Consider the following 26,124-nt stretch of genomic DNA (forward strand, 5'->3'; position numbering starts at 1 on the left):
CCTTGTTAGGGCTGAAAGATAGTTAAGGAAAAATAGACGTTTTGATACTTTTGCTGTTATATATGCAGATTTCCTGGTATTATTGTTTTAATTGTTTTGCCTTTATTCTAAAACAATACAACATTAGCCCAAGTCTCATCTATATCTCTATTGTTTTGGAGCCTTTATTTTAAAATAGAATTTCTACAGCACTATATGGAATCCAGCTACTTTTTTCCAATGTACTAGTAATAGCTTTTCAGTTAGGACTCTTCCACATCGTGCCTTCCTGGAGCATGAGGTAGGATATGTCATCTCACCTCATCCAAGGCAAACTCTGATTCCTGGGCCACAGTTTCCCTTTTTCTCCTTCCACCTTCTTGACTAAATGCAAATTGCAACAGAAGATGGGTTGAACAGTAAGAGTTTAAATGCTTTCAAGCCGGGGAGAGAATTGAAGGCCTTCTGTATTTTGACTGAATACCCAAAGCACTGCCCTAGTGGGTAATAAAAATAACAGAACTATAAATAACAAAGAAAAAAGAGATTTTTCATGGAACATACTGCATTTAAAGCTACATGAAATTTGCACTCTGCCAGCTATAACTTTGCAGATAACATGGATTTAAGTGCTGCCATGACAGGCTATGTACTATATCTACATGTATTTAGAAACTTTCTCTTGAGGAGAGCTTGGAATACAGAGACTTAGACAAAGAAGGAATTTGTCCTTTATTTAAAAAAGAGGTAGGTGTAATCCAACAGAGTTTAAGACCATATTTGTGTTTTAACATGAGTAGGGCTTATGAATTTTCTGAGATTGCTTCAAAGTGCTAAGTTAAGCAGAACATCTGTACTTTTGGGTAACAAGAGAACACAGATTCTGGTTAGATGCTTGTGTTTACATCATCATTTTCCAGTGATTATGTAGATGATTTGTATCAGACAAAACTATAATGGAATCCATAGCATTGTTGTTATTTCCTGCTTAGAAAACTTAGGAAAAAAATACTTAGGAAAAATATCTAGTTACTTCTGTGTACATTTCCTGGAATTTTTTGTTTATTTCTTGATGGAAAGCATGCGTTTGACTTTTTTTTTTAAACTAGACTTGATAACATTTTATTGGAGTTTCTCATTTCTGTCGAATAGAACTTTCTAAGACACTGTCTCCTGTTTTTACTTTTTTTTAATTTGTTCTCCAAACAAGAGTGAAACTTGAAAATTATGTATTCTTCATATCTCTTTAGGTCAACTTATGAAAGATGGACCATATTCCTAGTACTAGTTTGCCTGCTAGAGGCTGAGGAAGGAGAATTAATTTTTCTGAGGATTGTCAGTACAGTTGAAGAGTGCGCATGCAGAAGATTGTGCGTTGGTGTTTGACTTAAAATATCGATATGTCATTTTGAGCATTTTGAAAGATCTCTGTTCTAGCTTGGATACTGTCACATGAACTGAAAAAATGATTGAATGACTGTGAACAAAAGATTGGAAAACATGATTCTGCCTTGGCTCTAGTACTCAAAACAATTACAGCTCCTGACCAGAATGTGGAAATCTCTTGAAAAGTTTTGCTGGACAACTAGAGCAGAAGTTACATCCACAGACCATTTTTATCTTGAGAGTTATTTCAAACATGAAACTAGCTGTGCTTCTTGGATATGAACTGCTTTAAGCATGAAAAAGATGTTGTCGCTGTGCATATTAACTATCTTGGTACTTGACTAAGAAAAGTATGAAAAAAATGGAAAGTAAGGATTTAATTTATTTCCAATAAGTAATATATCACAGGTTTTGCTTTTAATTACAGTTGCATAAGCATAAAACTGATTTATAGATGAACAGACCGACAGAATTTGAAATGAAAAAGCATGGTCATTGCTGGACAAAAACCTCAAAACACTGTTTTTAAACCCCTAGAAAGTGGTCCATAAGTATTTTATTTATGGGGGTTTTTTTCATAAAAATATGTGAGGAGACCTTGCTGTCTTTCTATTTGATGTCTGTTTAACCTCTTTCCTCCAAAGTTAAGAAAAATCCTTTTTTTAGCATGATATTCAATCACCTCTGTTATACATCTCATCTCACATTGCTGCTTTCATAGTTATTGAATTCATTATCATAAGATGCAATGATGCAATGATTTTTACATATAACCATGTATATGAATACTGGAAAACATATTAAAATAATAGAAACCAAATAAAAAATAAATTTTTGTCAGTCATCAATTTGTGTGCTTGTCCTAAACAGTAAATGTCTAATCCACCAACTTCTAATTACAGCTCATAATAAATTTTATTTCTTATATTGATTTATTCTTTTTATAGTTAATTTGTCTTTTTCACATAAAGTTGTACGTTTTGCTGTATTTCAAATGACACAGCAATAAGACTATAGATGACTTTATCAAATAAATATTTGCTCTGACTGCCCATAAGACCCACTAAACTCCATTGCTTACAGTTGACAGTACTATTGAAATACATCCATTTAGTTACAATAGATGGTCTATAGCTGTTATGAACTGTTACATATCTATTTTTCAAATCCTTTGCACTATATTGTCTCCTTACAGGTCACATACTTTGCTAAATATGTTTTAGAGTCAGGTTTAAGATACTGTATTTCTTTAAAGTCTAAGAACTATTACAGTACTATATTTTGTTTATATAATTAACAAAAGCCAGATTAGGTTCTAATGTTTGTAATATTAAGTTTTTGACTAATTGCTCATGTGATAGTCCTTGCTTGTCTCCTTTCCTTCCAGGTTTTGTTGTAGAAATAAAGGTGCAGACATTAAGTTTACCTCTTCTTCATTGCATCTGCTACTCATTACTAGTTCATGGTTTACTTCAGTCTTGTGGCCATTATGCACATTTGACCATTTTACACTCAACTATTGTATTTTAAAGAAAAAAATGGAGTTAAAATTATTTTTATTGTATTGCTGAGATATTTCATGTGGAAAAGACGATTATGTGCATGATGAATTCCAAGTGAATCTGAGTTAAAGGGTTTTATGTAGTGGCTACTCACTGAGATAACTGCTTTGTTATTCTGCACATAGACTGTTAAAAACAAGTCGGAAAAGTTATATCTACATGCTTCTGAATTCCAGGGATTTGCACAATTCTGTTAGACAAAAGACATCCAGAATTTACTGTAACTGACAGCTGTTAGAATATCTTAGAGGTCTGCAAAAATTGAGGTTTCGAGAGCAACATTTGTTTTCTGTGACATGACCAATGAAGATTTTTTTTCTGCAAGGTTCCCCTTTATCTTCATATTGTCTGGCTCCTCTGACAGTTCCTCTACTCACTGGCAGCTCTGCCAAAGGAGATTTAGTAGGTGGGAATGACCATGTTTTTTGGGTGACTCAGGTTTCAAGGACAAGATAAGTGACTTGAAATAATCCTGCAAGCAACTTCTTTAGAAATATCCTACTTAATAGTTAAGGATTGGATCAAGGAGTGTTTGTTTCTGAGCATTTTTTTTTGCTTGATGCTTTTACAGTGTTTGGTGAGAGGGTATCATATGTTCTCATTTTCTTTGTGCCCACAGCTCTCTTGTACAGCTAAAGAAAATTACTAATGTGCATTGAGAAAAGCTATTAGCAGTTTTGATTGTTGTTTCGTTAATTACAGTTCATATTATGTAAATCAGTTTTCCGTATTTTCATTTTCTCTCTCTTTATTCTTTATTCAGATTCCACCAAGAAAATTAAGGATGTCTTAGAAGAATTCCATGGCAGTGGTGTGTTAGCAAAATATAATCCTGAAGGGGTAATTCTTCTTCTTTCTTAATGATCAGAAATGGTGGGGAGAATTTGCAAATGTAGCCTATCTAAGCATTTGAAATAGAAGATTTTTTATAAATCAGCTGTTTGGGGTATTTGAAACTGTTTGAAAAACAAAAATATGAGTATTTTGAAAAGCTAAAAATGTATGAATATCACATTAGACAGACCATCTTAGTAATTTACATAAACCCACTTTTTTTTTTTTCCTAAAATTTAAAGAAACAAACTGTCATGGTTTGACCCCAGCTAAGCTCCAAACAGCCACTCGCTCACTCTCTTCTCCCCAGTGGGGTGGGGAGAGAATCAAAACAGACAGTTTAATAAGTAAAACAAAAGCTGTGCACACAAGCAAAGCAAAATTCACCACTTCCCATGTGCAGGCAAGTGTTCAGCCATCTCCAGGAAGGCAGGGCTTTGACACATTACTTGGGAAGACAAATGCCATCACCCTGAGTGGTCTCCACTTCCTTCTTCTTCCCCCAGCTTTATATACTGACCAGCATGCCATATGGTATGAAATATCCCTTTGGCCAGTTGGGATCAGCTGTCTTAGTTGTGCCCCCTCCCAACTTCTTGTGTAGCCCCAGCCTCCTTAGTGGTTGGTGGGGTGAGAAGCACAAAAGGCCTTGGCACTATGTAAAAACTGCTCAGCCAGAACTAAAACATCTCTGGATCACCAACACTGTTTTAAGCACAAATCCAAAACATAGTCCCATTCAAGCTACTCTGAAGGAAATTAGCTCTGTCCCAGCCAAAATCAACACACAGACGTACCCCCACCAAAAAAAAAACAAAAAACAACACCAAACCAAAAAACCAAAACAACCCCATAAACCTTATTATAAGATTAACATGCTTTTCAATTATTTTTAAAGATTTGACATGTTAAGCATAATTTCAGAAGTTAGTAAAATCTGTTCTTTTAAAATTCTGTTTCTCTTGTGCTGTTTCTGGTAGTGGGATTTTCTGATGTTATGAAACAAAGAATTGAGCTGGAAAGAAAAGTGCTTGCGCATTGTCACTACAGATTCACCACTACACAGAGTATTCTGGTTTGGCTGGTAGAAAAAGCCAGATTGTTTTCTTTTCTTATCCTCATTTGAAGTTTGTATTTGCTTAGCACATTCTAAATAGTGTGATTCAGAATGTAGCTAAATAAAAACCTGTTTCAGTAATGTTTCTAATATTAATGTTTCTAACTGTGCTCACATTACGTGAAATTCAGGACAGAAAAATGTGCTAACCATTATGAAAATTACTTAATCTTACATTTCAGGATGTAAAAGACAAGAATTACTGGAAACTAAGATAGTTATAACTCATTAAGTATTGAGAAATTATTTGACACTTTGTACTTGGAAAGCAAAATGTTGGTCATTTTAGTCAGTTTCTGGGGAAAAAGTTTTGTGATTCAGTAAAATAGTATAAGTTGATGCTGTAAATGATCATCTTAAATTTCCAGGCTTTTAGTTAAATGCAATCATAGAATATAAAAGGATGGGAATGTTGTGATCATCTACTCTATTCTCCAGTGTAACGTAGGCTGTAGGAGCTATTGCTTTTATTACAATATAGGCACATTTTTTGTTTGTTCTTTTTTTTCAGGAAAAGTCTGAACTGTTGATTTACAAACTCCATGTTTGCTTTTTTTTTATTTTACTTTAACTTCTGCAATTTCCTCTGTGCTCTTAGTGTATGTGATAAAATGGTCTTTATATATTATTCATGTTTTTTTTTTTCTGATTTTTCACTTTGTCATCATACAATGTCTTCAATTTTGTGAAGGGTCCCTGTTAAAGTGAAAAATGTGTATTTTATGGATATTTTAATAATATGTTGCGAAGCAGGTAATATGTTATCAAATTATCAATTGTGTATAAACATCATTATTTAAAGTGGTGTGATTAATCTCTTTTAACAAAGTCATTCTTCCAGCTTGGGGGTGTGTGGACGTTGAGTCGTGGCAAAATGTGATCAGTATGGGCACCCAGGACAACTGCTCTAATTTGAAGCCAGGTGAATTGGCAAAATTTGTGCAAAGCTGGAATTAATAAACACAGCTGGTCTTGAGACGAGTCTATGCTCTGCATAGTGTCTCCCAATTCTTCGTTTCACAGCTATTTGTTTGCAGAATCCTGCTAGTGTATTGCAACATCCAGGGATTATAGAGCAGGAGAACATGCAAGGCAGTGAGCAAGACAAGAGGAGGGAAGGGGAGGAAGAATGCAAGTCAGACACTCTGTGGTGACTTCAGTGTCTTCAGCAGGGATCAAGCTCTCCTCCACTGCTGGGTCAGTGTTGGACCTAGGCTAAATCTGACAGCTTTTGTACTTTACTGCTTAGCGCTTAGACTTCAGGGAGTGCAACATAAAGAAAACATACCTAGCAACAAAGCTACTTTGGATCTGGTAGGATTTGTTAGGTCAAGTTTCATGCCATAGGCTGCTGAACTGAAAGCAAAGTGACTGAGCTTTCCTCTGCCACAGAGTGACTATTCTGTTCTGACAAGAGAACTGCCTCTACACAGGTGTACCTGTATTTTTGTCATGCATTCAACCTGCTGTGCGGATAAACTCTTTACAGAATGATTTGCACATTGATTTTATGTGGTTGGATGAGGACTTCATGGGTTAGAAGTAAATAATTGATTATCTGTAAATGGGATGACGAAAATTGACTGATCCAGCTGAGATCAGTCATAGTCCAGCTATTTATTTACACATATTATAGACAGCACTTCCGTTTTGTTGCTGTGTTTAGTAGAGGATACTATCATATTTCCATTTTAACTTTCTATTTCCTATATTGTTATCTTATAAGCACTCAAAGTGTATTTTTCAAGTCTTGTTCTACCAAAGGATGGTGCTATTTTTTACCAATAAACATCGGACAGAAGTGCTATGGCAAAAATAGCAGAGAGATATATTTATGTACTTAAGATAAAGCCTTAGGAACTTCCTGATTCAAGCTTCCCTCTGCTTAAAGGGTTCAGGAATTTACTCCACTCCATTGCTTCTATATTGCAGTTTTTATCACAAACTGATCTAATGGGATGCAAATAGCACAAGAAAAGCTACTGGTATTTGGAGTTTGTTACCTGAAGTAAACTGAGTGGATTTTGGGCTTAGGGGAAATGATGTATCTGATTATCAGAAAATTATCTATTATAGGGAATTTATTTATGAAGCTTTTAATCTCTGCTTTCAATGTAAAAGAGATGACCAAATTTTCTGCAAATTCTACTGAATCTCTGCCCTTTCACCTTCTTCGCTAAGTCAATATCAAATAGGTAGTTAAGAATGGATTTTATACCTGGATATAAGACACATAGGTAGGTTAAGACTAGCCTCTTGGAAAGCTGTGATTTACAAATATTCTTTTCATTATTTGAGATTTATTTGTATTAATTATTTTCAGTCTTTTCACTTTTAGGGGAGCATTGAATAGGTTAACAAGAATTAGGAAAGCAGATAGAGCTAAAGGTGGTATCTAAATGATCAGTAAGTATACAATATTGTGTGCTTGTAGTCCTAGTGTTGTCATCCTTTTTGAATGCATCATAATTTCTTGTTTGCCAAGGATGTCATTGGTCCTCTTGGCCACCTGAGCACACTGCTGGCTCATGTTCAGCTGCTGTCAACCAGCAACCCCAGATCCTTTTCCACTGGGCAGCTTTCCAGCCACTCTTTCCCAAGTCTGTAGTGCTGCATGGGATTGTTGTGACCCAGCTGCAGGACATGACACTTGACCTTTTTGAACCTCATACCTTTATTCTCAGCCCATTGATGCAGCCTGTTCAGATCCCTCTGCAGAGCCTTCCTACCCTCAAGTAGGAAATGAAAACTCCCACCCAACTGACCAAGCTACACTTGATAAAGTTGTCCAGATTGTTGACAAGGATATTTAACAGGACTGGCACCAACACCAAGTCCGGGGAAACACTACTGGTGATTGACTACCAGATGGATATAACTACGTTGACCACCACTCTCTGGGCCCAGTCATCTGACCAGTTTATTACCCAGCAAAGAGTGCACTTGTCCCAGCCATGAGCAGACAGATTCTCCAGGAGAATGCAGTGTCAAAGGCTATTCTAAAGACCTTAGAGGTTTTCCAACATTAATCATAACAATTCTATGGAAGTCCAGGTAGACAACAACTACAGCCTTTCCCTCATCTACTAAGTGGGTCACTTTGTCACAGAAGGAGTTTAGGTTGGTCAAGTAGGACCTGCCTTTCCAAAATTCATGCTGGCTTGTTCTGATCCCCTGGTTCTCCTGTATATGCCATGTGATGGCACTGAAGATGGACTCCTCCATGACCTTCCATGCCACTGACGTCAGGATGACAGGCCTGTAATTACCTGAATCCTCCTTCCAGCCCTTCTTGTAGATGAGTGCAACATTTGCCAACCTCCAGTCAAGTGGGACCTCCCTTGTTAGCCAGGACTGCTGGTAAATGATGGAAAGTGGCTTGGTAAGCACTTGCACCAGATCCCTCAGTGCTCTTGGGTGGATCCCATCTGACTCCATAAACTCATATGTGTCTTAAGTGGTGTGGACAACGATTTCCCTTTGGATTCTGGAGGCTTCATTCTGCTCCCTACCCAACCTTCCAGCTCAGGGGGCATGGTACCACGAGAACAACTGGTGTTACTATTAAAGACTGAGGCAAAGAAAGCTTTATCTACCTCTGCCCTTTCCTCATCTTTTATCGACATGATTCTGCCTTCATCCAAAAAAGGATGAAGAGTCTCCTTAGCCCTCCTTTTGTTGTTAATGTGGTTATCTTAGAATCACAGAATGACTTGAGTTGGTAGGGACCTTAAAGATCATCTAGTTCCAACCCCCTCGCCTTAAGCAGGGAAGCCACTTACTAGATCAGGTTGCTCAAGACTCCGTCCAACCTGTCCTAGAACACTTCCAGGGATGAGGCATCCACATTTTCTCTGGGCAACCTGTTCCAGTGCCTCAATACCCTCTGTGTAAAGAATTCCTTCCTAAAGCTAATCTAAATCTCTCCTGTTTTAATTCGAATCTGTTTTCGCTTGTCCTATCACTATTTGCCCATGTAAAAATCCCTCTCAGTCTTTTTTATAAGCACACTTCAGGTACTGAAAGACCACTATGATAATCTCCCTGGAACCTTTTCCAGGCTAAACAACTCCAACTCTCTCAGCCTGTCTTCACAAGAGAGGTTCTCCATTCCTCTGATCATCTTCATGGCCTCCTCTGGACCCACCCAAGTAGGTCGATGTCTTTTTTGTGCTGAGGACCCCAGAGCTGGATGCATCACTTCAGGTAGGGTCTTACAAGGGCAGAGTAGAGGGACAAAAGCACTTGCCTCAAGCTACTGGCTACACCTCTGTGGATGCAGCCCAGGATGGAGTTGGCCTTCAGGGCTGCAAGCAAGGACTGCTGGCTCACGTCCAGCTTTTCATCCCTCAGAACCCCCAGGTCCTTCTCCACAGGGCTGCTGTCAGTGAGGTCTCCCAGTCTATACTCGTACTCGAGATTGTCCCGACCCAAAGTAGCACCTTGCACTTGGACTTTTTGAACCTCATTAGGTTGTTGTGGACCCATTCTCAAGCTTCTACAGAGCTCCCTGGATGTCATACCTTTTTGTCTTGTCTTTTTTTTTTTTTTTTAATAGGATTTATGTAGTTTATCATTTTATTCATTCTGATAAGTTCTTGCATTAAACAGCTCTTCTTGGTAACAATTTTTTTTATTTTTTTTATTTTTTAAAGTACACAGGGATGAAAGGCAAGCATTAGATTTATTTTTTTTTTCCTTGGTTAACTATCACTGCATGTTTAAAAGTAAATTTCTTGCACTGTCTAATCAAGACTAGCATGCTGACTTCGAGCCATTTTCTTGACTTATGTGCTAATGCAAAAAAATGGGATATTCTATCTAATCTCTTAAACCTGTTCATTTAAATCACTAACCTTTCACCAAGAATATTTCTTTTACAAAAATAGAGCTTTAGTGTTATGACACTACACTAATGTATGTGTCTTCTTTCTTTCCTTGCATGCCTTACAGAAACAGGATATACTTAATCAAGTAAGTAATCTTAATTTGATTTTTCTTTTTTTTATGCATGGGTTCAGTATCTTTTATTTTGTAGGCTTTTCACTGAGATGTACTTGTTAATAAATACTGCATGTGGCTATTCTGTCAGATAATAGATGAATATTTAAAGCTGAGAGCAGAGTGCGCTCCGTTTATGGTGGCAGACTTTTTCACTGAACTTCATTTTTATCATTCACAGTACATAATTTTGCTAACATTAATTGAGTTGAATATGAGAAATAAGTTAAGAGCAAGTAATTGACTTGTTCCATATTTGTCACAGAAATTTCTGCTTCCTGTGAGATCTTGTAATGGTTTTTATTATTCTAAAAGGACAAGAACACACATCGGAAAAATATTAAATGCAGATTCTATAACCATATAATACCATTTATATGTAACAGGCTTAAAATTGAAGGCTTAAAAAATAGATTTAATAATTTGAATAAGGCTTACAGTGTGCTTTAAGCGATTGTGACTTTGCAGCGATTGCAAGAGAAATGGTTAAAGAGCTGATCATCAACCCACGAGTCTACTCCTGAGAAGCTTCAGTAGCCTAAAACCAGGTATAAAAGTAAAATGAAAAAAAGAAAAAAGCTAGGGAAGAAGGACTAATGAAATGAACAAGTTTTTTTAAATGACCCAGTTATTCTTTCTTTGTAGCATAGAGGTGTTAAAAAGCCCCTTCTCTGCTGTTCTGGCAAGAGGCAGCCAGAACATGAGAACAATGAAAAAGTCAAGAGAGTGAAAGGATTAGTTTTGTAGGAAACCCTCACTTTCTGGGGTCAGAGGCCAGTTGAGTTTTTGGAGATGTGTTACTAAGAGCAGTACTCCCTGTTCACAAAAGGACTCAGTTTTCTTTAGATTACCAAAGTTACTTTTTTTAGAAAGCTAGCAGAGTGACTACAGTGGGTCTTGAAAGAGAAGGGTTTCAGGTTAAAGCAGTGTGTCTATGACGAGTCTTGAGACTAATCTCATCAATATTTAGCTAATAACTTTGTCAAATTAGATGAATACTAATAGAGTCAACATACTAAACCAAATTTAGGAATTGTTGCTAAAATTGAGAAATTCTGGATACTACACTGGAAAAGCTTGATGATTTTATGGACTATAGTAAATGGAATGAAATGCACTCATGCAGAGTACAGTGTGCTGTACCCTGGCACAAGTGGCATTTTTAGATAAATTGATGTGTATATAGCTGATCACAGGATGAATGCAAAGCATCATTGTGGTTTGGTCGTGAAGAGGAGAAATATGTTACTGGGATGTTGTAATAGTACTCCTGTGGCCATGGTGGTCTCAGAACAAGACAAAACTTGTAAAAAAAGGTAGTGTCTTAGGCCCATTGACATACATGGAAAACTAATTAAAATTTCAAGCACACAGAAATATGGTTTGAAAGGATTCTTTATGCTTTTTCCCTAAGCTATGTTCTTTGATGTGACTGAAAATATTAACTTACTTTAAAGACCTTGCCTTGTTATAATATATAAAGTGAAGTATTTCTACTACAGATAGGAAGATTTAATTTTCTATGAAAAAGGTACTGCAAAACCCACATGTGACAAAGTGAACTCAATTTGGAACTAATTTACAGAAGGCTTAGTGGGATGTGCAGAACTATAGCATATATATTATGTAGGAGAAGCCTGTCCCTCACGTTTAGGAAGCTGGAGTTGTATAATTCTAGCTATGAAAGAGAAAAATGTAGCATCTTGTGAATATCACCAGCAGAAAAGTTTATGTTTTAGACACTGGGAACTCAGTGTTTTTCTGGCGCTCTGGGCAAAATTTCTAGGGAGAGCTTCCTGGATACCTAGAGAGTTGGGAAGCCTGCCAGGCAAAGATGCTGGCAGTCTGGCTGTGAGCCTGTTTTCTGTGGAGTGTGTTGAGGGCACTGAGGTGTAAAATGTTTCAGATAGTCAATTTCTGCTGCAAAACTGTTTGCTTTTGAACATTTTTTATGATCTTTAATGGTCCCTCTGTCTCCTTTTCCTAGTCTATGCTAACAGTGCTCATCTCCGTCCTTGATATCTTCCTTTCCTTTTTATGCTTCCCTTCTCTGCCTTAAGATCCCATCTTTGTCCTATTGCTCTACTTTTTTGTATTGCACAGTACCGTATTTTTAAGCTTTATGAACCTTGTTACGTTAAGAAAGACAATTTAAAAACTTTTGCACAGAATATTTATTTGTGAGTAGGGGTTTTTTTTGTGTGTGTGTTTTGTTTTGGTTTTTTTTTATTTACTGTTTTCATTCTGAAGAACAATATGTTATCTTCTGGATTGGTTTCTATGATGATGGCTGCAGCTACAATTGATTCACCTGCATGGTGACATCTAGATAACATTTATGAAACTGCATAGGGAAAAAAATATAGAAAAATATTTTAAATTATAATTTATTGCAGGAATTAATCAACTAATGGAAATGTCTTGAAGTCCTCTTATGCAATACAGGTATTGATATATATGAATGTATGCATATATAACTAAGCAGATACCACTGCTCATATCTTTTTACCTCTTTCGAAACTAAACTTTTAAATTCTGGTAAGGAGAAACTCAAACTTAGTCATCATAGCTACACTTTTACTAAAACCTGTAAATTTACTTGGGGTAGAGTAGATGTAAGTTGTTGACAAACGGAATGGGACATTGTAAACCTTTTTCTGTTGGTATAAGTGATTATTTCAAGTGAAAGTTCCAGTTAGTCAGGCTCAAAATTAGTTAAATCTCAGAAAACAGTTAATTCCTGAAGTGGAAGTTTGTCAAGTATACTTCAAAACTAAAGAGGGAGGGATGGACAGTGACTGGTTTCTTACAAAAAGTGCTGTAGCAATTATTTTTAATAAATGTAGCTGAACTAACCTCCACAAAAGTTTACAATGGGCAGAGAAGGTAATTAAAGGTAAAATATGTAAAAAACTACTGATACAGAACATGTACAGAAAAATTATTTTTCTTAATTTTAACCACATTATGAAAATGATAATTCAGATATGTTTGTAACTAGGTTTTTACACAATCTTCACAAGCAGATAAATTGTTTGTTTCAACCCGAACTTTTTGTTATAACTGACTTTTTTTAGGGATTCATTAATTTTGCTATTTTATTTGGTTTTAGTCTGAACCATGCTGCCTACTCCATTTTTCCTAACTTCTGTAGTAATTGTAATTTTTGGATGACAAATTCTTCTGGGACAGAATGCAATCTACATACTTGTCACTTTGTTTGGTTTGTAGTAATTTCAAAAGACTCTGAGTGGTGATCTCCTACAAGATCCTTCTAGAATGTGCCTTAACACTCTTTCTTCTTAAGAAACTTTGCCACATTTGTATAGTAAATATAGCATATTTAGTAAAAATAATGTATTAAATATACGTATTTATATGTGTAATACTTATGGATGTACGAACTTGTGCATGTATAGAATTATGTACTAAAGAAAAACTGCTGGTAATAAAGTGTCTTTGGTTTTTATTTTAACCAAATGTAAGATTGGGATGAGACTGCAGTGGTTGGTGTATACATTCCAGACTTATTTTGGTAATTGGCATCAATTTGTTTTAATAACATGAGAAAGTACTAGAAGATTATGCTTAAAAATCTAGTTATTGCATAAAAATTTTCCTATTTCCATTTCAGATGCTTTGTTGCTTTTACTTCTTTGAAGAGCTGAGGGAAAATTTTGGCAATACTATATGTCTGTGTATTGGTAATATCCAAATATTATTTGACCATATGGAATATTTGGTAGGACCAGCCTGTGAGAGTGTGTGATTTTTATTTTTTTTTTTTTCTGTAAACATTCATATCAGCAAATGAGAATTTGGAGGCTGCTTTAGCTAAGAACTAGTTTTGTTTGGTTACCAGAATTTTCAAAATTAATCATGTAAAAACTGTATTAAAGCAAATTCTTAGATCAGAAAATGCTAAGGACTTTCAATTTAAATCAAACTTTACTCTGATGAGCAAAGCCAATCTTCATGAGGAATTCCAAAATTAATTTGACTTTCTACCTTTGAACATTAGAAATATATTTAAACACAAAAAAAAAAAATCTATTCTCAGTAATTAATGGTTTTTAGCTTACTAACCCTCTCTATACGGTCCCTGCTTTTTTTTTTCCCAAAAACCTAGAAAATTTTTCAGTAGTTCTTTTTTTGGTCAATACAAATTGTTTAAAAATAAATAATCAGTTAAAGGAACTTACCCAAACCTAAAAAAGTAACTCAGAGCTATTACTGTCAGTAGATGAAAGCTGATTATAACTCTACATTTTTGGCACCATTTTGAGATCAGGCAACATAATTTAAAAGTAATTAGTTGATAATTACATTTCACTATAATTCTCTTTCCATTATCTCTGAAATTTTCTCTGTAATAAGTAAAAATCATATTTCATGCAAGTCTCTTGAAAGAAATTATTTATCCTTTTTCTTTTTCTTTCTTCTCCCTTCCATTCTGTTTTTCAGGAAAATAAAAACAATGGCTTATGTTGAAATATTTTTTACAAATCTAAAAGAAGAAAAAAACTAAGAGAATGTGATATTTTAAAAGAATTTATGGGTGGAGATTAATTTCAAACACTAGATCATGTCTTGTTCCCATTTATGTGGCCAGTGTGGTGGGGAGGATTAAAAGGAGTTATTATTCTACCCCTCCCTGCCCTACCCCATCCACAATGGGGTCCACAATAGTCTTTTGTCAAGAGACTATTAATAAGTTGCTTTTTTGGTGTCTTGTGAGGAGGAAGAAAGTGGAGTGATAGAACTTCTCTTCCTTCTTTCTGCATGTCATCCAGTGGAACTGGTCATTGCATTTACACCAGCTAGGAAAATATAGAAGACCATTAGACCCCTTCAGTTGCAGTTTGTTGTTAGGGTAGAGCCTGGGGCAGAAGCTGCCACCTTCTTACTAAATTATTGCTTCTCTTCAAATGTCTTAGTATGGTAGGAGATAAAATATTATAGAGCATAGTTAAAACTTCTATATAGTTTTCTTTATAATACAAAGTAAAGGATGCCAAAACTTGCTTCACTTGTATATATCCTTGTATATTCCTCACGGAGGAACCATGTTTTATGTATTCTTAGTTTCAGGATATACTGACTTGTGATTTCTATACCATGTAGAGTTCTGTGTGTTGGCATAAATCTTAAAATATGCATACTTGGATTTTTTCTTGATCTTACTCTGTACATCAGTAAAGCAGAAAGGCAAATGATAAAATTGCACAGCTTAACTGCTGTAAGAGAAAGAAAGAAGTAAAATACACGCAGTATTTGCAGATGGAGTTCAACTTCTTTCTCTCTGTTGTACAATGTAGTAGAAGCCATTCTGCTGCTTGGGACAGAATCAAGCATTTTATGGCATCTCCATAGCCTGTTGTAGCCATAAACAGAATACAGAGACCTGAGCATAACCTGTGGTTTTAGTTGAGTGTTGGTCTGTATGTCTCTGATACAAAATTAGAAGACACCTGAAATTGTCTGGTCTTTTTCCAAACATAGTCATAACTGCTACTGGGAAACCAGTCCTTCAATTCCTGTTTTTCCTGAGACTGAAAGACACCCTCTCTGAACTAGCACTATATTAGTGTAACGTACTTATCAGCGAGTGCTTGAGAAGAAGCAGAACTCTTATCGTAGTCACTGGAGATTTTTTAAAGCATGTTAAGCATAGACTGATGTCCATTTTTTTTCCTTTGAGTCCCTCATATTCTGGGAATCTGGGATTCAAAAGAAACTGAAGAATGGGAAGCAAGAGCTTTGTTTTGTGCCATTGGTTTACAGTAGAAAGAGAAGTAAGATATATGCATTCTTTAGTGGTGTTAGTAAGGTAAAAAGCATCTTATCACATATCTATGTGTTACAGTGGGTAACTGCAAAGAAATTCACATATGGTCATGATAGCACTATGGAAAATAGTTGTTGCTTTATTTTCAGTTTGGTAGTATTCTGTGCATTAGCGGGAGAATAAAATCCCAGACTATTTTGTTAACCACAAATAAAGTGAGATTTTTAATGCCTCTGAATCCAAAATTAGTTTTAATATTTTCTTTTCTTCATAGTTGTTAATCCTTTAGATAACGTAATCAGTGTCATCCTGGAAACTCTCCTGAAAAATATTGTTTATCCTGAAAACTGTATTTTTATCTGATCAGTTGCCAGATCTTTAACCTCTTTGTGACTTCCAACTCTTTGCAGTTAAGATTCCTTAATAACTTTTTTTTCTGGTTCAATGATTGTCATTTGTTCAAATGTGTCTTTTTATGTGTGCTTGCTGTTCTGTCATAGGATTTTCTGTGGTATGCTAAGAGGGATAAACCAGTGTTCAGATTCAGGGAAATATAGTATCATCTAATGGTTTGAGCTGGAAGATCATCTAGTTCCAAGCCCCTTGCCATGAGCCCCCTTCTGCTAGACCAGGTTACTCAGAGCCCCACCCAGCCTGGCCTTGAACACTTAAAGGGATGGGGCATCCGAAGCCACCTCTTCTCCAGGCTGAACAACCCCAGCTCTCTCAGCCTGTCTTCATAAGAGAGGTTTGCTCAGATGGAGAAGGACAATAAAAGCCCAGGCTATTTTCTATATAATTGGAGTTTTAAATGTATTATTATAGAAATAATATATTGTATAATAATAATATATTCTATAATATTATTATAGAATAATATATTATTAAATGTATTATTATAGAAAAATAGGTAAACATCTCAGAATGCTTGGTGAGCCATTAAGACGTTTGCCAGGAGCTTTTAGCAGATGGGGATGAAGGAAATACAGTGTTCTGTGGAGAGCAGTGTTCTTTAAGATCTTACCTCCTTTCTTCCACTGAGTGCAGATTATTCTTTATAACTTGAAAAAAACTCCTTTTGTCTGCTCCATCACCATTTTCCTTAATAACGTCAGGCAGCTGCTCAAAGAAGGTTGCCTTTAGATGTGATTGAAATCTCTCAGGAGTCCAAATCTGAGGTCTGAAGCTCATTTCCAGCCTTTCTCCCCACACCATTTATGCTTAGCCAGTGATCCCTCCTTGACAGCAGAGTTAGTGGAGACAGCTAACAAGTTTGGAAGAAGGATTGATAGCCACTGCTGTTTCCCCCTATGCCTACCTGGCCCAGATGTTACTCCCCCACATAATCCAGTCTGTCCACAAATGGCATTGTCTCTCTCTCTCTCTTTCCAGATTTTTATTTTAGACAAAATAGGTGCTATATGGTGTTACCTTTTGCAGCTGCCACTTTTTATATCCATATAGCTAGTGTTGCTTTAGTATTATATTTTTGTATTTTGCAAAATGTGTAAGATGTTGTAGCTGAGTTCCTTGAGAAACTGTTTTTTATTATATTATTCTAATAATATCATTATGAGGATAATTCTTGGCCTAATTATTTCTGTTTTATCCTGGTTCTAAAAGGGCTAATTGAGGAAAGGAATTTTCTTCAAAGTAATGGGAGTTGGCAGAACAAATCCTAATTGTTTGTAGCTTCCTTGTAAAGTGAAGGATGCCATAAGCTATAAGGTTCAGAAAAATTTTCACCACAACATATTGGTTGGATATGGGTTCTTCAACGAGTAGATTTCCACTGAAACTGAAGATTTGGGCATATATGTCTATATTTTCTTAGTCAAACATCACAACAGGAATGTTCTCATAGTATCTGGAAATAAGACAGATTTAGTCTGCTTTGTTTCACTGTTATGAAAACTGCTTCTACTGTTTTTAAACATAAGGAAGTAACAGTGAGTTGTTTGTACTAATGGAACTTTTTGTATGTAATCTGTTCATGACATTAACATTAAAATACCCACAACTCTTAGGTGTTTTGGACTAATGCATATTTGCCAAAATGTCATTGTGAAATATATGCAGGATATGAGATGACATGTTATAGTCTCGAGGCACTGAATTACCTCTCTGAGCAACTTACAATTGCTGTTTGCTGCTTCATTTAGTACTGGATATAATAGTATGTATAGATGAATATTTATTTATCTATATGCAGTACGTATTTTTGTTCTTTGTTTCTTTCAACATAGGCATAGATTCAAAATGGGTTATTTCCACTTTGATTAAAGGTAGAACCCAACTCTGGTATGACAATATAAAAAGAAAAGAAATAAAAAACTTGTCTCAGCTATTTTCTATAAAATTTACCTAAGCATCTTGAATTTTTCCACGTGTCCAGAAGTACTACCTGAACAGCTGAAACATTTTGACATCTGTTTTGATACCTCTCTTTTAGTAGCCTGATCTCTTAAACATGTTCAGTTCATCTCCTCATTCAAAGGAGTATTTCAGTAATTAGTTTGGTCACATTTTTATAAATAAATATTTAATAATTTTGTTGGCATAGACAGTACAGAAACCTCTTTTTTTCCCCTTAGTGAATCTTCAGCTCTTTCCTGATATTTGGATGCTCTTTAGAGAAAGAGACATAAGTTTGAATTTCCTCAGGCAAACAGGGGAAATCAACCAAGGTAACTCCCACTGCTGAGGTGACTACTAGGAGATTTTTTCCCACAAGCAGGAAAATCTGTCGCTTTTTCTATGCTTTCAGAAGGAAATGATAGTCTCAGTTGCACTTGGTGCACAGTGCCTTTTTTTGTAGATGGTTTTTATTTTTTATGAATATGTACAATGAGAACCTTTTTTCTGTGACCAGTCGGTGACTTAGACCCCATTAGAAACTTTGGTTTGTTTCTTCTTTATTAGTTTGGAAGGAACTTACAGGAAAAAAAAAATACTTATGGATCAAATGCTTGTTGGCAGTTTAGGGCTCGGATTAATTTTGAAATTTTGTGGATGGTTAATTAAATGTTATGGATTTTCTCTGACAATTTATCATGGAGGAAAAGATGCGCATTTTTAATTTCCCTATGCATTGAGCCATAGTGAGTCCAGTTTCATGTTTGCTTTCAGAAAAGATGAAAGTTGTTTATTGGTTTACACTTTTTATTTTTTAAAAAGAGTTGTAAAGTTAAAATTATGCAGTGTTGCTTATGCCTTCTGTCTCTTCTCCTTTCCTTTTCTCCAAGGTGAATATATAACTTTTTTTTTTTAAATTCAGTTAACTGGAACCAATTATAAAATCTATAAATAGGAACTGATAATAATGACTACTTCTAAAAGTATTAACAAAATTAATTTTATAAGGATGTTATGGTTTAAATTAGCTGAAACTCAATGGGGCTTTTGAATGTGTACTTCTTTGGGCTTATATCAAATGTTTCATTACCAAATGAAGTTTTGTTACCCAGTAATACAGAGGATTATAAAGATTTATGAAGTCTTATTTTGTAAAGTTTCTTTTTGTAAGACATAAGAACAGGAGCTCCAATAAACTTGGTGAATCAGATGTTTGATATATAAAAATAGGAATCCAGTTATATATGACTAGTATAAAAAACCATACTTTTCTGTGACCTACAAGCAAGGATTTTGGTACCTTTTTTATTAGAGTCAAAGCTAAAACTGCATAGATTCTTTTTTCTTCCTTTTGACTCCCCTCTCTCCTCAGAAGATTTAGGCCAAGTTATTTGAAAGTTCTTTCATGTTCCCCTGATTCAACTATGTCCTATTTTATCTCTCTGTTATGTTGAAAATTTTCCTGAGATCCCTAAACTTGTGATCATAATCTCCCTATGCCCTTACAGTCTCTTGTGAAATGGAATGAATTAATTCATGTGCCAGGCTAATTGTTGTCAGTTTGGTACATCCTCTCATGCTCTCATCCCCTCACTTGGGAAACGTCATGGAAAATGCCTTCTGAAATGCTAAATCCTTCTCTCTCAGGTTCATTTAAATTCAGCTGGAGCTTCTGGAAGGCAAGCAACTGTTGAAAATTAAGCAATTAGCCTGCGTGCTTAAGAAAACAACATTCACCATTATGGCTTGTACATTATTCTGATGTTATTGATCTGAACTGTTTAATTAATGTTTGAGAATTCATTAACATAAATTATTTTCAAACCATATCAAAATTTATTGAACTTTTCATCTGAAAAATTCTGATAGTGAGATTTAAAAAGAAGATATTGTGGTTTACATAGCATATTGAGCATGATGCATGTAAAGATGGAAGATTATTGTCCTCTGCTTTCCTTATTTTGTTGTCTTGCTTACCAAAACATTGTGCAGTACCTTTGAAAAGTGGTTGGGGCTGGGGAGAAATGTAAGTAATTAAAGAAAGGGTAGCTACTTGCTGCAGCATTTCCATATTTCAGAAGGGTAAAGTTCCATGAGGAAAAAGAAAAATAGTGTATAATTGCAGAATAGAGAAATGTTTATAATATTGTGTTGTTCATTCTCCTGTGAAAGTTATTTTAAATTAAGCTGAGCAAATGTTTTGTATCTTTCAGTGTTCTGTTCTAAATGAACTTACTTAATACTAAAACCTCTGCCTGGTGAGAATACTCTAACACCTCTCAGTGTCTTCTACAGTGGTCCTCACAGGATTTCTTTTAAGAAATTATTGCATTTTCCTACAGTCATGTAATAGGTTATGTATATTACAGTAAGAGAGAGATGATAGAGAAAGCACTGAAATCAATTTAAAAGTGAGCTGCTTTTTTTAAAGCTCACCCCTTTTTCGTTGGAAAGCTAGATGGATAATCTGAACTACTTCTAGATCTGCTGTGGTCTACCTTAGTTCTATTATTTACTGTATATACATTTACAAAAACGTATATCCAGAAATGACTGTACTACTTTAGAGTTCAGTTCTAATAGGATAATCTTCACTGATTATGTTAGGTCCTCTAAAATGTTTTTCAGCTATGGAGTACTAGAATCACAGATTTTGTGGTTTTGGGCAAGAACCTAAACACAAGGCTCTACACATAGATCTCCCTTGGGCAGGACTGGTTTTGCACATTCTTTACATACAGCATGTGGTTTTACATCTGAATTTTGGGCTATTCGAAACATTTATGAAATGCATTCAAACCACTTACCAGCTCCTAACTATCTTTCAGCATAGTTTAAAAGCTTTTGGGTGAGCAATGTCTGAACTCTGATTGTATGAATGTTGCTTCTTCCCTTGGGGACTACAGGTCACAGAGCATGATAGAACAGAGGATAAAGCACTTTCAAGTGAAGAAATCTGTCTGTGGAACAACCACCCACTTTCCTTTGTTCTTTGCTAAGCACCCTGATTGGTGGCAGTCAGGATGTCAAATATAATAACAGGATGTGGCAACCAAGTCATATGTTTCTTTGCTATCTGTTGTCTTTTCTGGCCAGAAAACATGAGGCAGTTTGGAACACACATCTTGGAGGACACTGGCATAAATTATAGTTTGACCATCATTACAAAATATTGAAAAGTTTGAAGGTTTTTGAGAAAGAGAGACTTCAGTAAGAAGCACAGAATTTTAACCTCATTTATTTATCCAAATATCTACCAGGCATAATTCTGAACTCAAAAGTGGAAAAAATGTAGCATTAGGAATTTAGTTATGGCTGGCAGCTTGGAGGGCCAATGTCACTTGGGCATTAAAAATATTCAAAGAATATTTTTAGCAGTACATACATAAAATCCACAGACAAAGTAAATAGAGAAAATATTGATGTAGTGAAAAGATATTTTACATGTCCATCCATGGTTTTGCTTTCCTTTTTCACTTAGCTATTCTTTTTTTGTGTATATGATTTAGTGAAGTAGCTAATACGCATTTCATTAATGCACAATCAAACAAAGTAATTTCACATTGCTAAAGTTGGTTGATTTAGTGATTAATGTATTTGTTATGCTTGCAGTTAAAAAATACATTTATATAGTGTAGACTAATCACCGGTTTACTTGGATGCTGATACAACTCCTTTTGCCGTTGTGGTTTGATAATTTATACACAGTGAATTAAATGTCGGTAACTATTAGAGAGAAAAAATATGAAGTTTGTAGCATGAGTGAAACAGAATATGATTTGCCAAAGTAAAAGTGTGGCCAGAATTCTATCCAAGTTGATTATTTCCATTTTACACCCAGCTTGAGCATTGTCGGCGCTATTTTTTTAGGTCTCTGCTATTTTAATCTTCAAGAGGTGAGAGTTTTATTGGTTTCACTGAACTTCTTTCTCCAATGAAGTTCTGTATTAGAAGCTCAGCCTAGATACCCCTTTGCCAAGCTTTCATTCCTAATAATGATGACTTGCACAAGAGCAGTCAAATTTTGCAATCTATGCTGCTGGTCCCTCATGAAGGTATTGATACACATTTAAAACATTAACCTGAGGCAGTTAAGTCTTGGTCTTAATGGAAAAACCTTGTTTCATGTTGAGATAAAATGTTTACATCTCATAAATACATAAAAAAAAATAAAGAATTCAGGGGAAGAGAAATCTCTGCTCCAGAGTGTTACAATGATTTTAAAATAATTGTAAAAAATTATTTATACTGTGACTCGGATGTCAAAGTCACTGAGGTGTTTGGAAAATTTAGTTTTGATTTTCTTTTTTTCTGGCATGGTTTCAAGATGATTCTTAAACTAAAGGAGTTGCACTAGAGTTTTCTATGGAGAAATGGAGTCTTCCTGAAGCATGGGGAGAACTCTCAAAGTCAATTTTGTGGTATAATTTGCTTTGTCTCTTAATTTTTTAATGATGACAGGTTGCTGTTCTGTTTGATCTAGAAACAAAGACAATAACGCTGTTTTTTACAGATTAATGATAAGCTGTTTTAAAGTCATATATGTAATGAGTAGCACCATTGATAAGTATGCAGTTGTGTCAATATCTTTCAGGATAACTTTAGTAGTTCGGTATTAGCAGGATGGGATCATAATGCTTCACGTTGCTGTGACCCCATTGCAGTCTAAACCTTCCTCGAGGGGGAGGTGCTGATCTCTCCCTGGTACCAGGAACAGGACACAAGGAAATGGAATGAAGTTGCATCAGGGGAAGTTCAGATCAGACATCTGGAAAAAGTTCTTCGCTGAGACGGTGGTCGATCAGTGGAATAGGCTTCCCAGGGAAGTGGTCATGGCACCAAGCCTGTCAGAAGTTGAGGAGCATCTGGATAACGCTCTTAGTCATATGGTTTAGTTTCAGGTAGTCCTGTGAGGAGTAGGGAGTTGGACTCAATGATCCTTATGTATCCCTTCCAACTTGAGATATTTTACGATTCATTTTATTAATTAGTCAGTGCTGTCTTAACAGGATCAGTCATCAATGGAGTTTTATTAATCAGTTCTTACCTTGATGGCAAAAACAAAGCCAAATTAAAGTAAATAACAAAAGTTTTGAACCAACAACTTGGTTTTTTTCCCCCCTGTAAGTAATGCTGTATATCTCAGCACTCTCATTTGACTACTGAGACCTACCCTATTTAAAATAGGGTGATTAGTAACTCTTTGACAAACACCAGCAGAAAATGTACCCACTTAGGAAAAGACCGAAGGACTTCAATTCTCTGAATTAGACATCCAAAAATCCCCTGCTTTTTGTCTAATTATAGAAAAGATAAGATATGCTAAGTACATCCCTGTAAGCTCCATAGGTGCCTTTAGTTGCAATTTTGTATGTGCTGTTAAGCCATATTCTAATCAGCAAACTAGAGAGCATGAAACTTGATTTCAGGGTCTGATATAAGGGCTCTGAATTTACTCTGGGCTATCTCATACTGAGGTATTGTAGCAATACTGTCAGTTTTCAAAGTAATGCTTAATTCAATAATCACTTTCAAGAATAGCTGTGCCAGTCTATATCTTCAGAAATCAGTATTTCAAATACGGTCCAAAGTTTTTGTTAACAGAATATTATTTGATGGATTAGTATGAATTTTTTTACAAAACATTCACATTTTTTTTTCTTTTCCCCCTCACTCTAGACAATTGATTTAGAGGGGTTCAAGCTGTTCATGAAGACTTTCCTGGAGGCAGAGTTACCAGATGATTTTGTTGAGCATCTTTTTACATCATTTAGTAACAAAATATCTCACTGCAGCCCATTAATAAAAAACAAGCCACAGCACCTTTCTGGAGGTAAGTGATAAAATCACAGTAATATAAGAGCTAAAGGTTCCCTCACTCTGCTGTTTTACTTCTAATAGCTTTAAATATATGGAGTTCTAAACTATATGCTGGTGGGGGAGGTTGTTCTGGTATTTGTGAAATTAGAGAAACTAACTCACTCATGATAAGAAATGCTGTGAAAAGAAATAGAAATTAAATGGTTTAATCTTTTTAATTCATAATAATGATGCAGCTGAGACACCAAGTGGACGGTCTTTGTCATGTTAATGCTAATCAGATTGCTATGGTTACATGATCTTGCTGCCTACTCTACTGTATAAACAAGTAGAAGCCTTCAGAGCTTCACACCCAAGGCTCCTGATGGAGAGCTATTGTTTCTGTGCCCAGTTACTGCTGTTTCTTTTAATTGTCTAGGTGTGATTCTGTTGGTAGTAATCCTACATACTTAGCAGCTTTTATTTTAAAAAATCATCTTTTATCATTCTGGTATTGTATTTCTATGATTTTAACACTTCATATGTAGAAATTATAATAACTGGTTTTAGGTCATTGCCAGATTTACAGATAAGTTCTGCCCAGTATAGGCCATACTCGAATTTCTCATATATTTTATTCTTATGTGTGATAAAATTATAATAATGATAATTGTTATAACATCATTGTTAAAGTTGTTATTATTGTTGTTGTTTAAACTGTATGCTAAGTTTCTTACTCAAATGCTTCTTCCAAAAATTTTTTTCTCCTGCACAAGCTTTTCCCACTTTATAGTTAGTTTTCATCTTTTTCAGTTACTAAGGAATAATATAACTATAACTATAGAAATAATATAACAAAATACCGGCTTAGGAATCTTCCATTTGTATATAACGTAATACCAGGAGGACTGTTTGATAAATTGTTATATCAAAAACATGATCAGAGAGGCAATTCAGTTCACCTCATGAAAGAGTTATTTGTGCTTGAAAATATACTGTTTATATTGTAATTCAATTGCATGAGATTTAAACTAAATGTTGTGTCTTGATAATTTGTAGCATTTAAAGGGAAAAACTGTGTATTAGTACATTTTGATGTGCAAATGGGAATTATGCAAACTTTTGTTTTAGGATATCTAGTAATTTTTAAATGTTGCTAATAGTGAAAAAAAACCTGACTGGTACTGCAAAATAAATTTGACAGAAACATTTGACATTCTTCTGGGAAATGAAAAGATACATGAGAGCTAGAGAAGATGACAAGAAAAGTAGTAGAGTTTATGAATCTTTCTGGTACATGTTTGTTTTTCGCTTAATGTCTTTTGGTCCACTCATGTCTGTTTATAAATTGTATTTTCAGTTAAGGCATCTGAAGAGAGATGGAAACAGATGCCAGGTAAGCAGAAGCACTGCGAGTCATCTGTAAGTCAGAACATTGCAGTCAGCCTCTCCCACCTCTGTTTAAGAAGTAATAATTTAACCTGTACCTTGCAGCTGATGATAAGTTAAAAGATACCTTAAAATTTGTATTACTTTTCATTTGGATGTCAGGACTATATATTTTTGAAAAGAGTTATCCCAAGTTTTGAAATACTTTTTATTCTGTGAATAATATTCATGACTGGAATGCGAACTATTTGTGTAAATTTTGTGATTAAAGCTAGCATCTGAATTGGATAACATTTTATAATGTCTTAATTTTAATGACAGTTAACTGACATGCAAGCTCATTAAATAGAACACTGCCCTGTTAAATATTTTTATTAATTTAAATATTTATTTTCAGTTTATTATTTGCCTGAAACCATGAACACGGACTTGATTCCAAGATACATTTTTTGCATGCCAATTTGCTCTTATTTACCAAATTTTATTCTTTTAACATGTGTAAACATGTATTGTTAACATATAGAACTACCTTTTAACATGTAGACTTTTAAAGATGTCTTCAGAATGCAATGAAGTATTTCAAAGTAAAAATAGGGCAGTGAAAAAAACCACACCAAAATTCTATTTCCATTTGCTACAGTAATTAACTTGTTCAAGACAAATGGATGAGAGAAATTATGTATTCAGGTTATGTGTGCAATGATGAATCTGTACTGAATTAGTTACAGAAAATTTTTAAGAACAGTATATCCTTTTCCAAAGTTTCATCTTTAACATCACTAAAATCAGAAAGAAGCGTAAAAACTTGCAAAGAAAGTTTTATTACTGCTTTCTCCGTGTTCTGCTGTCCTTCCCAGTTTTTCCAACTTTGATCCTGCAGATTCCAGTAATATCATCAGGACTGGTCATACTAA

General features: G+C 35.1%; 1 protein-coding gene across 10 annotated transcripts in view; it reads left to right on the top strand.

The window, feature by feature from the left end:
* Positions 1 to 26,124, top strand: part of DGKB (diacylglycerol kinase beta) — a 389,503-nt gene that overhangs the window by 108,709 nt on the left and 254,670 nt on the right. For 6 of the 10 annotated variants that reach the window (XM_064676145.1, XM_064676132.1, XM_064676139.1 and 3 more), the window contains exons 3-6: positions 3,691 to 3,767; positions 9,832 to 9,852; positions 23,702 to 23,855; positions 25,182 to 25,217. In XM_064676145.1, the coding sequence (XP_064532215.1) occupies positions 3,691 to 3,767; positions 9,832 to 9,852; positions 23,702 to 23,855; positions 25,182 to 25,217 (288 nt within the window). Of the gene's footprint in view, positions 1 to 3,690; positions 3,768 to 7,216; positions 7,285 to 9,831; positions 9,853 to 23,701; positions 23,856 to 25,181; positions 25,218 to 26,124 lie in introns of those variants that run through there. The other 4 variants (XM_064676153.1, XM_064676171.1, XM_064676187.1 and 1 more) reach the window with 3 other exon arrangements.

The sequence above is a fragment of the Pseudopipra pipra genome, chromosome 1 (genome assembly GCF_036250125.1).
Source record: "Pseudopipra pipra isolate bDixPip1 chromosome 1, bDixPip1.hap1, whole genome shotgun sequence".
Lineage (NCBI taxonomy): Eukaryota > Metazoa > Chordata > Aves > Passeriformes > Pipridae > Pseudopipra > Pseudopipra pipra.